Source organism: Pelodiscus sinensis, chromosome 1 (genome assembly GCF_052426305.1).
Source record: "Pelodiscus sinensis isolate ZL-2025 chromosome 1, ASM5242630v1, whole genome shotgun sequence".
NCBI lineage: Eukaryota > Metazoa > Chordata > Testudines > Trionychidae > Pelodiscus > Pelodiscus sinensis.
In genome coordinates, this window is record NC_143052.1 from 30,363,636 (window position 1) to 30,376,688 (window position 13,053).

Consider the following 13,053-nt stretch of genomic DNA (forward strand, 5'->3'; position numbering starts at 1 on the left):
AGGTCCCTTCCAGTTCTAGTGTTCTATGATTCTAAGGTCCCCTCCATCATAGGAGTCATGTGTTCTAGCTATAGTGACACAAAATCTAGTTGCATTATGTCATGCTAAGCTCTTGTGCATTTTCTGGTGCTCATTTGTCTGTTTCCTTTCCTGGTTTAGTTTTAGCTCAGCCTTTTCACTCAAGCACATGCCCAGCAACAATCTCCGAGCACCTTCGGCAAGACTGCCACCCGGAACCTGGAGCTACTGAATCCTCCTGCATAAGTCGTGGCTGCTGGTGGTGTGAGACGAGTACCCCGAACGTTCCATATTGCTTCTATGATTCAAATGAAGATCCGATTTGCTCTAGTGATGTTCCAGTTCAGAAACGCATCGACTGCCACCCTCAGCTAGGTGCCTCAAAAGAGGCATGTGAGGCAAAGGGTTGCATTTGGTGTTCTACGAAAGTCTACAATGCCCCCTGGTGCTATTTCTCAGAAGACAGCCCATATGGGTACTCTCTAAATGGGCAGCCACAAAAGACAGCTAAAGGCTGGAGGTAAACTTCACCATTGCTTGTTTAAGCCTTTATCCGTTCTTTATGCATTCTCCTTTGTTTGCACTGCTCAAAAGCCACATACAATTTTGGGTTCTTATTCTAAAGTATAAATACATAGACACACATTTCCCCCCATGCCTCTTTTGTAGAATAGCAAAGCTTTCCATGACAGGGCACAAATCAATGCTATCTAGTTGAATTTTGGAAAAAGAAATGCCCTCCTTTGTTCACCCAAATAACAACTATGTCAAATTCACAGTTCATTAGAGTTCTATTCCAGTAAGTTTTAGCTATGAGTTAATAGAACTGAATTCTTTCCACTGTTTTGCCCGTGCATATGTCTGTTCTTGTGTTTGTGCACTTTGGTGTGTGGTAATTAAGTGTGTTTGTAGGTTAATGCTGCAGAAACGTACGACGATGTCACTGTTTGGCAATGATATTTCTCCTGTTGCCCTCGACGTGGAGTTCCAGACAAAAGACCGCCTCAGGTTTAAGGTAACTATTAAAAAAACAATTAATTCAAGTAATCCAAGTTAACTGTCCAACCAACAACTTTGTGCCTACTGTCACTTTGTTTTAGATTTATGATCCCAACAGCCAACGGTTTGAAGTTCCACTCAAGATTGAATCTCCATCCATTGCTGCTGCTGCTACCAGCTATGACATCGAATTTATAAACCATCCCTCCTTTCAGTTTAAAATCATTAGGAAAAGCACAGGAACAGTGCTGTGAGTACAAGTATATTAAAACTGTATAGGAAATAAGGAAGACACGATGAGAACTATTTTGCATATATTATTGCTTTGTTTAGCCTGATGAACAGAAAGAAATGATTCTTCCTCTCACAAACATAAGCTTTGCAAGCATCTTTACATCCTAATGGGACACAGCTTAATTGAAGAGTCTGATCACAGTACTTACTATAAACATAAATATACACGTGTAACAGTTACTTAAACATTAAGGAAAGATTGCTCAGAGAATCAGATCTATTCCTTATCAAATACAAAATCTAGTCGGTACTACTGGCTGTACAGGTTCAGCCGCTGTTGAAACTGATCAGTGGCTGATTCCAGGAAGCTGGGGGCAGAGCAATTCTGCCTCCAGCTTCCTGTAGTCAGCCCCTGGTCAGTTTCAGCAGCAGCAGCTGAATCTGGAGCCAGTTCCGACTTACATACAAATTCAACTTAAGAACAAACCTATAGTCCCTATCTTGTACGTAACCCGGGGACTGCCTGTATGACTGCAATGCAATAAAACAGTGCCAAGGAACATGACTAATAAGTTTAGAAGTCCCGCATTTCTGGGTACCTGACCTGAGACATCTTAATGGGGATTGGTTTTCAAAAAATTCTAATTACTCTCCCTTCAGGTACATCTACGCAGCAGTTTTATTTCAGAATAATTTACATTATTCCAAAATAACATAGTCCGTGTCTACACTACAAGCAGTTGTTTAAACATGATGTCAAAATAATGTTGAACTAGAGGACTTCTTAGTCAGATTCCTGCAACCCTCATTTTACGAGGAGTAAGGGAAGTCAGTGGAAGAGTGCACAACTGACATAGCTCAAGTTGCATAGCTTATTTTGACTTTAGCCCTGCTGTGTATACATGCCCTTAGAGAATTAGGCTCCTGTAATGTCTTCAGTAGGACTCCAATACACACTAATCACTTTTTAAACTGTTGACACAAGGAAACTGGAGAAATAGTGCTAAAACAATGCAAAAATATTAGTTGAATTGTACAACTTGTGCAGTATATTTTACCTAAGGAAAAATGTCCCTAAATCAGCAAAGACCACAAATTCTATATTGTCACTTTCCAGGCATTCTGACATAAATTTCTTCTTTGCTTATTTTATACCCAATGCTGGTTACTAAGATATTTGTAGGGAATGGATAACATACTCCTTTCTAATCAGTAAACTCCTTTTGTCAGTTTCATTTAATGAGACCACAATTCAGTGTTCCCGAGCAGTATTTCCTATAAGTGCCATAGTTGTGCAATACCTCAGATGAGAGATTCAGATGAGACCCAGCTGATTAGCAGAATGCCTACAACTAGGGGTCTTTTTTTCTAATGGAGGGGCACTTTAGCACATGCCTTGTTGTGAATAAAAATTTATTCCTCACACAGATGGAAAAGATTACAGGGAGCATTGTCCCTGACACCATATGATAGGTAGTGATGATTTAGGAAGATGTCACAAACTAGACTGTGTTATGATTAGATGACTTAGGGTGGAGGAACAGGATAAATAGATCATATAAATATGCACACCCCTAGACATGATAATGACGAGAGAGAAAATGCAGAAAGAGTATGTTTCTGCTCACAGTAATTTTTATGTAAAGCACATTTTCAGAAGTTTGTTGGAATGAGGCATTGGTTATTCCTATCCATAATTTCTGTTAAAATGGACAAAAAATCTTAAAGGTGAATATTTAAAACCAAAAACCCCATTTCTTTCAAATAGCAGTTGTTAAACAGACTCACAATATAAACATTTCCTGGCAAGAAATGGAGCATTCAAACTTTTGGGAAGGAGACTGAACATTTTCAATTATGTTTTGGTTGTTTTCTCTAAGGCTACATCTACACTGCAGGCTTCTTGTGCAAGAAGCTTTTTGCGAAAGAGCTCTTCTGCAAAATCTTCTTGTGCAAGAGCATGTCCACACTGCAAAAGCACATCGGAAAAGCGATGCACTTTTGCGCAAGAGAGTGTCCAGACTGCATGGATGCTCTCTTGCAAGAAAGCTCTGATTGCCATTAACAGAATGGCCACCAGGACACCTGTGCTTCTTTTGATGGAGTTTTTTGCGCAAAAACCAGCCTATTTCCCACGCGCACACACCTTTTTGCGCAAGAGCTCTTTCACAGAAAGGAGTTATTCCTTGTAGGAAGAGAAATACCTACACCACAAAAACCCCTCTGTTCTGTTGATTCACTGTACATTTTCTTGCACAAAAACACGATTGAGGTGTGGACGCTCCACGAGTTTTTGCGCAAAAACTCTGCAGTGTAGACATAGCCTAAATGATGTGCCTCTTGTATCTCCTGTGAGTAATTTTTCTCTGAGAACACTGCTTGTAAAATAGTTTGCAGATGTAAATGTTGGGCTTTATTATTAATTACCTGGGACATTCTTTTATATAGATATCTTGTGACATCTTTTTCAATCTTCGTAGTTTTTTTTAATGAGGGCCCTGTAAATTAGCGTCCTACATATCAGGGAGATAGCAAAAATGTGCTTACTTTCTCCTTTAGACTTAGTGGCTTTGTGTTGCTAGCAGGTTCCAGTTGAAGATCCATTACTCTTTTCTTTGAGCCAAGAGATTTTTATCTCTATAGCCCTTTTCATTCTAAGGTCTGATTAAGGCTTATTAATTGGAATTATGATCTGTGAAGAAAATACTTACTGAAAATTACTGAGCTGGTTCATAATATCATTCCCATCACTATTACCTCGTCATAGTCTTGCTAAGCACAGAAATTTAATCTCAATTATTCCAAAGTGTCTACCAATTTTGAGGGTCTCAGTCACTGGGTCTCAGCTAGAGATACCTGCAGGATTTATTTTCAGATGTGCCGAGCCCACACAATTCCAGTGGGAGCTATGGGTACTCAGCAACTCTGAAAATCAGGCCCTATTTGGAAAGTTTCCAAAAGAGCTATCTACCTGATAGATTCTCTTGTTTTCAATGGGAGCTACTGAGGGGTAAGGGCTTTTGAAGATCAGGCAGTATCTGTCTAAAATGGGACCCCCAAAGTTATTGCTCACTTTGGAAGCTCTAGGCTCAGTGGCAGCATGAGCATTGTGAAAGAATGGGCTGTGTTGTAATGAGAGGAAGATAGAGGGCAGCCTTGGCTAATAACTGTATCCACTGTACAGGTTTCACTAGCAATCCAGTGCTGTTAAAAATTGCTGTTGGCAAGTATACGCTGTCTTACCCGAGCGACGAAGCTCTTCTGAAATGCATCCAATTAAAAAGCCAATTAAATGTTAATATTGTCCATGGTTAATGGTTTTATTCTGCAACTGAAGACATGGCTATTAATGAAACATCATTGCCAAGAGTGTTGTTTGCCCATAGTGTAGGAGAAGGGAAAACGTTATGTGTCTGGGAAAAGGCACAGAAAGTTGATTATAGATGGAAGGGCCTTGTTCCAGCAGGAAAAGATTGTTCTCCCAGCTGTACCCCCTTTGTAGCTGAATTCCATGTGTGAGTAACAAAAACCTACCTCTTCGTGCATCCTTGCTGATCTAAATGAGTGAATTTGGATGCGGGATAGTATCTTTGTCCCAATATAGGAATGTATACTCACCACTTCCTTTACAGGTCAGGAGAATTTGGTGTGTATCCTCCTTTCAACATGTTAATTTGCATCATACTTTCCAATCGGGAAGCCATGATGTTTGCTATTTGTTTGACAGCAGCTGCTGCGTCTACAGCAGGGAATGTTACAAATGGTTCCCATTGGAGCCGAACAACCCAGGGCAGCTTGAGCAATGACAGGAGCCAACAATAACCAGTCTCCAACAACTACAGACTCCTATAGTTTCTGGCATTTTGAAAACTAGCTTCTTTAACCCTGGTGAAAGCGGTTTTAGCAACATGTTGGTAATCACAGCTGTAGGCATATGGAAACCTTTTCTACATTAGGGCTCCCTCTAGTGGCAACATGGGTTCAACTGAACCAGTGATAAAATCCTCTCATGCTGACAGACCAGTAGAGTTCAGACTGGTTAAAGAAACAATTCTCTGCATGGAGTAATCAGTTCATAGTGCCCTGTCCCTTTTGCTACTGCAGCAGCCTTTGTGGAACTATTAAATAAGTTTTGTCTAGAAAATTGCTCATTGTTGAGGATGGGTGTGAGCAATATTGCATAGCTGCATGTCTGGCCAAAGTCAGAGCTGTGTTCTACAAAGTCTCAGGAGCTGTGATTAAAACTCATTTCTAAAATTGTGCTGAAGATGGTTTGGCCATTGCTGTTAGACTTTGCTGGGCACGTGTTGATGAGATCCATTGTTAACAAGGGGCAATTTTCTTTGTCTATTCAAGATTACACTGTGAACCAAAGTGCTCCTGTCCTGCTGCTATCAAACCTGGCAATTCAGCCTATCTGAAGAACCCCTCTATTTGGCTTAATCGGGGTCTGTTTTAAGCCTACACAAGCTGCTCATATGAAAGTGACCCTGAATGTCCTGCTAATCATGTGGAGGAGACCCTCTGTTCATAGCCCTTTCTGCTAGGATTCCTAGAATCTAGGAAGTGAAAGAGCCAGATACTTGGTGGCATTGTTTCTGCCCTTTGCCTGCCACATTTTAGCATGAAGAGCGGGAAGCACCCACTGGAAGTAGGAATAGGGTTGGTGCAGGGCTAGAAGGGACTGCATCATTCGCTCTGAATACAAACCACCTCTTCCAACTGGGATGTGCGTAAAATCCATACCAAAAGTAATGCAGCTCCGGATTTTTGCACAGAGTCACCTCTACGCCTCTCTGGGAAGAATTGGGGACAGGCAGTAACTCAAGAAGAACCCTTTTTAAGACTTTTCTTTTAAAAAGCTTGTATATCCAGCTGCAGCAGATCAAATCCCTGGGATCCCAATAAAGAGCTGAACTTATCACTAATGTTTCTGTAAACACCAGTATTTCTCAAAGTAATCAATAAGAACAAACAAGGCCAAATTGCAAGTTTCCAAGTGTCGGTGTCTCAATGGATGATAAATGGTGTGCGGATAATACAAATCCATATACACCACTCACTGTAGTTTTCACGGGTCTCTGCTAAAAGCTTTTCTGTTGTAAAAACTATCCCAAATTTTCATAAACTTGTTCACACGAAGCAACTTGAACTCTGTCAGCAGCTTTTCATTTTTGGACAATCCACTAAACATGCCTAGAAGTCCCTATAATCCCAGAAGTCGATAGCACAATGCTGGGGTATTGCCATGGATACAAGTAGGGTACAGGACATTCTGTGTGGAAGAACCTCTGTGGATTTGTTGTTAGTACTTATATTTTTATTTCTCATCCATCATTTTTATATCATGATTCCTGTCCCAGATCCAATAGATGTTCATTTATGCTTTAAATTCCATCCCAGTGGACTAGTATGATAGATAAAGAAGAGGAGGCTGTCATGCCTGTGCTCTTTTGCATAGTGTATAAAAACTCCTTCCAGCTCTGTCACAGGTGTATGCAAAATCTCCTTATAGCAAGTTAGTGAATGTCATTCTTGAAAAAAAAAATTGCAGGTGGGAGAGGATGGAAACTTAGGGGATCCTTATGCTCCTGAATATTATTTACAGTCATTACTGCCGCTCTTGGTATTACATGGGAAGCTTTTGTGAGAGGTGTGAAAACATCTGCTCAGGACCCAATGGCAGTCAAAATAGCTGAGAAAATGTTAGGTTGTAGTGTAGGGAATAGACCTGAACAGACTGTAATGCCATTAAGTTCCTCAATAATATGGTCTCCTGTTGAACACCATGTTCACCATACCCTAGGTACAGAAACAATAGAAAAGAAGCAGGCAAATGATCAAAGGCATAGAAAGCGTTCTCTTTGAGAAGAGAGGAAAAGGGGAGTGTAGAAGCTATTTCATATTTAGCTAGAAGCCATTCTGTATAACAAAAAGCCATTTCAGTTTCTTGTGTCTGCACGAGGGAGTGAACTGGCCTTCACCGAGGTGGGGAGAGACCATAGGGATGCGCTGTTGGAATGTGTTAATGAACTATTTTGAGCTGAAGCTCGAACTCCCTTTTAACCTGTTTCTTTCTATGCTGATAATAATTCCTCTTTGAAGTTCTCTTTGATTTCTTGCCCTGACGTCAGACTTGTTTGGTTAAGGGTATAAAATACTAGGATTGATTGTATTAAGCAGCCTTACTGGACCCAGCTTTGCTGGGACCACGTTTGGCTCACTTTGCTTTTATTGGCCAATAAAACTGTCTGTTTAGCCGCGTAAACTGAGTGAGGCGTTTGCTTCGACAATTTGGAGGTTCCACCGAGATTCCTAACGCGCCACTTGCCCATATGGATGGACCGGCACTCCACTTCCAAACCTCTCAGAGCGCTCAAGAGAAGGTAAAGGGGATACCTGTTACGAAATCTCCTGGTTGAGGGCTTGGGATTTGGAGTGACGGCCGGCCGTTGGGGTAAGGGGAGCTACGGAATTCAATTTTGTGGAGCGGCTAACATTTTTGTCTGTCTGTGTCTGTTTTTGTCTATTAGGCCTGTGTTATGTGTCACAGTTCCAAAAGGGCACACCGGTGTCTCTAGTGAGGCAGCCATGCGCTGGACCCTCTGTGTTCAGACGCTAAAAGCTGGTGTGGTGCCATTACTCTCTCTCGGCACACGGAACTGTGGGGAAGCTTTGCTGTCTCTCTCTGTTATTTGTGGGCGTAGTACTGACCTCTGAGGCTAACCCCAGGCCATAGTGCCCCATTCCGTCAGGCTGTCTCCAGGCGCCAGGACGTGGTGTTCTGCCGGGCTGGAGCAGGTGCCGGAAACCCCTGCGAGGCAGGTGGACCTTGAGTCCAGTGCTTCGCAACAAAAAGGGGGGGGGACCAGTGCGAGCAGGTGAATTCTTGATTCGGTGACTCGCAGAGCGAGCAGGCGGATCTTGATTCAGTGACTCGCAGAGCAAGCAGGCGAATCCTGTTTCGGTGACTTGCAGAGCAAGCAGGCGGATCCTGATTCGGTGACTCGCAGAGCGAGCAGGCGGATCCTGATTCGGTGACTCGCAGAGCGAGCAGGCGGATCCTGATTCGGTGACTTGCAGAATATGGTGTAAGCAGGCGGACTTTGGTTCGCTGCCTTACAGAATTAAGCACGCGCAGGAAATGGGGGTAGGTCAGTCTACAGGAATTCCAGTGCCTTTATGTTAAGTGCCTTCTGGTATAGGATCCTAATGAAGTCTGATATTAAGTGCCGGGTGTCTTAGGGCAGCGTCACTTAATAGAAACCCATGGGAACTGGACAATAAATAAAGATGCATCTAAATGTGGAAACTGTAGGAAAAATGTGAAAAAGGAGAAAAAAAAATTGTGTGTGGAAAATGAGTATGAATGTAATGAGTGAAGAATGAATGCCGCTGTATAGGTCTGAGACTTGAGCTGATCCCAGCTGCACCAGGGCTCTCCCATGAGGGAGCTCTGAACGCAAGGGGGGGTCAGCTGAACCTCAAGACTCAATGAATATGTGAGGGAGTGACGACTCCCCTTATTTCATAAGCTGCTAAGGTCTGACACTCTAGACCCGGCAGACTCTTTCTTTGGAGTGTGTAAAGTTAGTTTAGGTGAGGGTTAGTCTAAACATCCCTCCACACTGCCGAAAAGCACCCCTGTGTACTACATGTACATGCATAATGGTCCAAGGACCTGTAAGCATTTAACAGATTGGAAAAGAGGAAAAATTAAAGCCCTGAGAGATGAAAGTAAAGCTCAGCAAAGACAAACCATAAGAAGGAATAAAGAAAGTAGAAATACAGACATTAGAAAGTTACTAGGAATGAAGAATGTTTTTCTTTAGAAGGACGAAGCAAGTGATTAAAGAGTATGTGAAGGTGAGAAGTGACTGCATAGGAGAGTGGACGGAATTAAGCGATTGTTGTTATATATGAAGGGAAACCTGCTTTAAGAAATGACTCCTTGTTTCTTGTCGTCTCTTTTTATCATCTTAGCAATGAAACAGTCAAGTTAAACATTTGGTTACAGACACTTTGTTAAATCTATTAAAGAGAAAATAAGGAATTCTACTGAAACTTAATTGTTTAACCGCATAAAAGAATAGAATCTATACATTGTAAATTTGTAATACCTGCACCCTAAGGGTTAAATGTGTCTTCCAAGGAACCTAATTATTGTTTAAAAAAAAAATCCAAGCCCAGAAACTTCACAGTGTTTCTGTTCAAGGCTGAGCTGATAGCACCTTTGGCTTGCTTTCAGATCCAAGGTTGTGTGTGTCTGCAAACTGTTCTGGAAGGGGGGGAGCACTGTCCCCCATAAGTAAGTCTGTAACATTGCATGTGATTCTTTTCAGGAAAGAAAAACCTTTTTGCTTGCTGGAATAGTAACTAGCAAGCACCTTGTTCTAAGAGTTTCTGTAGCAGTAAAGAAAAAGCCTGGTCTGCAGTACAAGAGGAAAACTGAGGCATGCCACTGTTGGAGAGGGCTAGCATCTCTGAGGTAATTCAAGGGAGTGGAAGGTCACGAGTACCGATGAAGCGCTCTTGTTCTCAGAAATTTGCAGCTCACTCGCCCATAGAAGTGGTAAGGCACTAGCTGTAACCGGTTCTCCTAACAGATCTTAGGCAGTATTTTAAGTTATAATGGGCCACCCCAATGGAGGTACAAGTGTTTTCTTTGTCTTTTAGATCATCAAATAGCGCTAATATCAGCTGAAAATTAACTGAAAAAAAAAATCATAGTTCTGTGTCATGACATAATAAGTTTGTGTTCTGTGTTCTGACCAGATTTGTCTTGTGTGTGTCTTAATTGTGATATATGTATTTCTAATATTGTTGTGTGTACAATATTGTTGTTTTAATGAAAGAATAATTTAAGTCCCTTGAATAATCTTAACATTGTGCTTTATATAAATGGTTCTTGCCTTTATAATTCTAGTAGAGTTTTAGTAGCAGGCTATGCAGTTTGTACTGTCTGGAATGTAGCGGAATCTGCTCCTCTACCTGCTGTTTTTCCCTTCTCTCCTACCATTGCCAGCTCCTACGCCATCTCTTTCAGAACTGGCCCTCCTGCGAAACCAAGCCCCAGAATCAGAAAAGCAGGAGTGGAGACTGGCAGGGTGCACCTTGCGCCCAGACCACTTGTGGTGCAGCTCTGATGGCCACATTGTTGCCCCAGTGGTCTTGCTACCTCACCTTGCCCCCGTGCTCCCTGGATTGTCGCACGTTGGCAAAAGGGGGGATGGTAGCAATCCTTAAAACAAAATTGGTTTGCTCCCAAATTCTCCCAAGCAGCCAAAGATTACTGTCTGGCTTGCCCTGTCTGCCAAGCCCACAACGTGGGTAAACCTGTAAAGACAGTTCCGGCAACCAGACCTCCGCCTTTGGGACCATTTCTGAATTTACAAATGGACTTTATTCAATTGCTTAAATGTCAATCTTTTGAATAATGTGCTGGTTATTGTTTGCTTGTTTTTGGGATGGGTAGAAGCTTATCCCTGCAGGAAACATGATGACATCACAGTAGCTAAGAAACTTCTAAATCATTACATCCCATCATGGGGAATACACCTTGTGATCTCCAGTGATAAAGGTACCCACTTTACTGGGCAAAATTGTTTTAAAAAAAAAACTGGAAAAGTACTACTCTACCAGACAAGCACTGCACTGTGCACGACACCTGGAGAGCGCAGAAGCAGTAGAAAGATGAAACAGGATTTTAAAGAACAAACTTGCTAAAATATGTGAGAACTCTGGCTTAACATAGATAGTAGCACTTCCGATTGCCCTAATGAGCATGAGAGCCACTCCTAATCGGAAAACTGGACTCAGTCCACATGAAATTGCATGTGGCCGACCTATGAGACTGTTAAGCAGCCCAGACATTAACCTGGCTGATGCCATACTCATTAAAGGAAGCATAGTCAAGTATTGTCAGGAACTTATGAGGTGTGTACAGTCCTATCATTCACAGGTTAAGGACGCCTTCCAAGAGGCCCCGACTGAGTCGTGCCATAAACTACAACCAGGAGACTGGGTTTGCGTGAAAGTTCGCCAACGGAAGACTGCCCTGGAACCCAGGTGGAAGGGTCCCTACCAAGTCCTTCTGACCACCCATACTGCTGTAAAGTGTGAAGGATTGCCCACCTGGATTCACGCATCCCACTGCAAACCTGTCCTGGCCCCTACAGAAGTTGGCCCCAACAAGGAGCACCACAGACCTAGTACCGGAGACCCAGGTCCAGAAGCAGATGGGGATCACCGCAGACCTGGTACCAGAAATCCAGGTCCAGAAGTAGACGAGGATCAGCGCAGGCTTGGTACCGGCAATCCAAGCCCTGAAGCAGACGATCCTGAAAGACCGAGGCCAAGGTACCAGCTGCGGCCCAGAAAGACCTGCCAGCGATAGGTGAAGAAATCTACGAAGTCCTGAAGAACAGCCAGCATGAGGCTGGACAAACAATTCATGTTAAGCTTATGCTTAATCTTGTTTTTAATACCTAGCCGTTAACACCTATATGGTTCAAATGTATTTATGCTTTTAATGAACCAAGTTCCCAAGAATTTAATTCCACAGGTTGCTGGATATGTGCTCACAGTCCTGTACATTCAGAAAGAGGTATCCCAATGATTCCAGTCCCACTAAACAACACTCAAATGGCACACTGTTTAGTGAACAAAGCCAAATGATACTTGGCAGGATAAAAGGTTTACTAACCCAGGGTATATCCGCCTAGCCTTGACCCCAATTGGAAAGTACTGCTGGACATGTAATGGTTCAGGAGCCAAGGTAAGAAAAAGCCAAAACCGAATGGCCCTAGACTATGTCCTAGCTAGTAAGGGCGGGGTTTGTGCCTTAGTAAGAAGAGAATGCTGTGGGTATATTTCTGACACCAGCAAAGAAGTAGAGGAAGATGCCTCAGAGATTGAAAGAACTGTGGAACGCCTAAAGCAAGGGGAAGACTGGACCCTCTGGGCTTAGTTGGGAGGCTGGTTTGGACATGTGGGAACTTGGATTTTGCAAGGTGTAGTTTTAGTATTGGCTATATTCTTTTGTGCTTATTTTTGTTTCTTGCTAATCAAATGCTGTATTTCTTGTATTCTAGAAAACAAGGGACAGACCCTCACTAAAGGGAATGTGGAAGTAATGATGTTAAAATATGATGGGCAGAGAGAGGAACAAGAAATGTATATAAAGGCTTTGATAAAAATGGAGATGTAAAACGGTTTAATGGTTAGCCTTTAAAAGGCTAAAAGGGGGGAGATTGTAGAAGCTATTTCATATTTAGCTAGAAGCCATTCTGTATAACAAAAAGCCATTTCAGTTTCTTGTGTCTGCACGAGGGAGTGAACTGGCCTTCACCGAGGTGGGGAGAGACCAGAGGGATGCGCTGTTGGAATGTGTTAATGAACTATTTTGAGCTGAAGCTCGAACTCCCTTTTAACCTGTTTCTTTCTATGCTGATAATAATTCCTCTTTGAAGTTCTCTTTGATTTCTTGCCCTGACGTCAGACTTGTTTGGTTAAGGGTATAAAATACTAGGATTGATTGTATTAAGCAGCCTTACTGGACCCAGCTTTGCTGGGACCACGTTTGGCTCACTTTGCTTTTATTGGCCAATAAAACTGTCTGTTTAGCCGCGTAAACTGAGTGAGGCGTTTGCTTCGACAGGAGGGGGTGCTTGGTTTCAGCGGAGATGAACAACAAGCAAACACCAAACAGATTAAAAGATAACAAATATAAAAATGATATAAAGAAATAATGTTTTACACAATGTACTTATCCTGTGGCACTCACAATATTTTACTGAGGCA

General features: G+C 42.4%; 1 protein-coding gene and 1 long non-coding RNA gene across 2 annotated transcripts in view; both read left to right on the top strand.

Annotated features, from left to right (window-relative positions):
- Positions 1-13,053, top strand: part of LOC102463469 (sucrase-isomaltase, intestinal-like) — a 95,500-nt gene that overhangs the window by 8,481 nt on the left and 73,966 nt on the right. Inside the window, 3 exon segments of the mRNA XM_025183243.3 lie at positions 160-538; positions 931-1,033; positions 1,119-1,267. Coding sequence (XP_025039028.3) covers positions 160-538; positions 931-1,033; positions 1,119-1,267 — 631 coding nt within the window.
- Positions 7,235-9,732, top strand: LOC149525551 (uncharacterized). Its single transcript, XR_016349711.1, has 3 exons — positions 7,235-8,132; positions 8,169-8,342; positions 9,594-9,732. It is a non-coding gene; the product is annotated as an uncharacterized LOC149525551 (long non-coding RNA).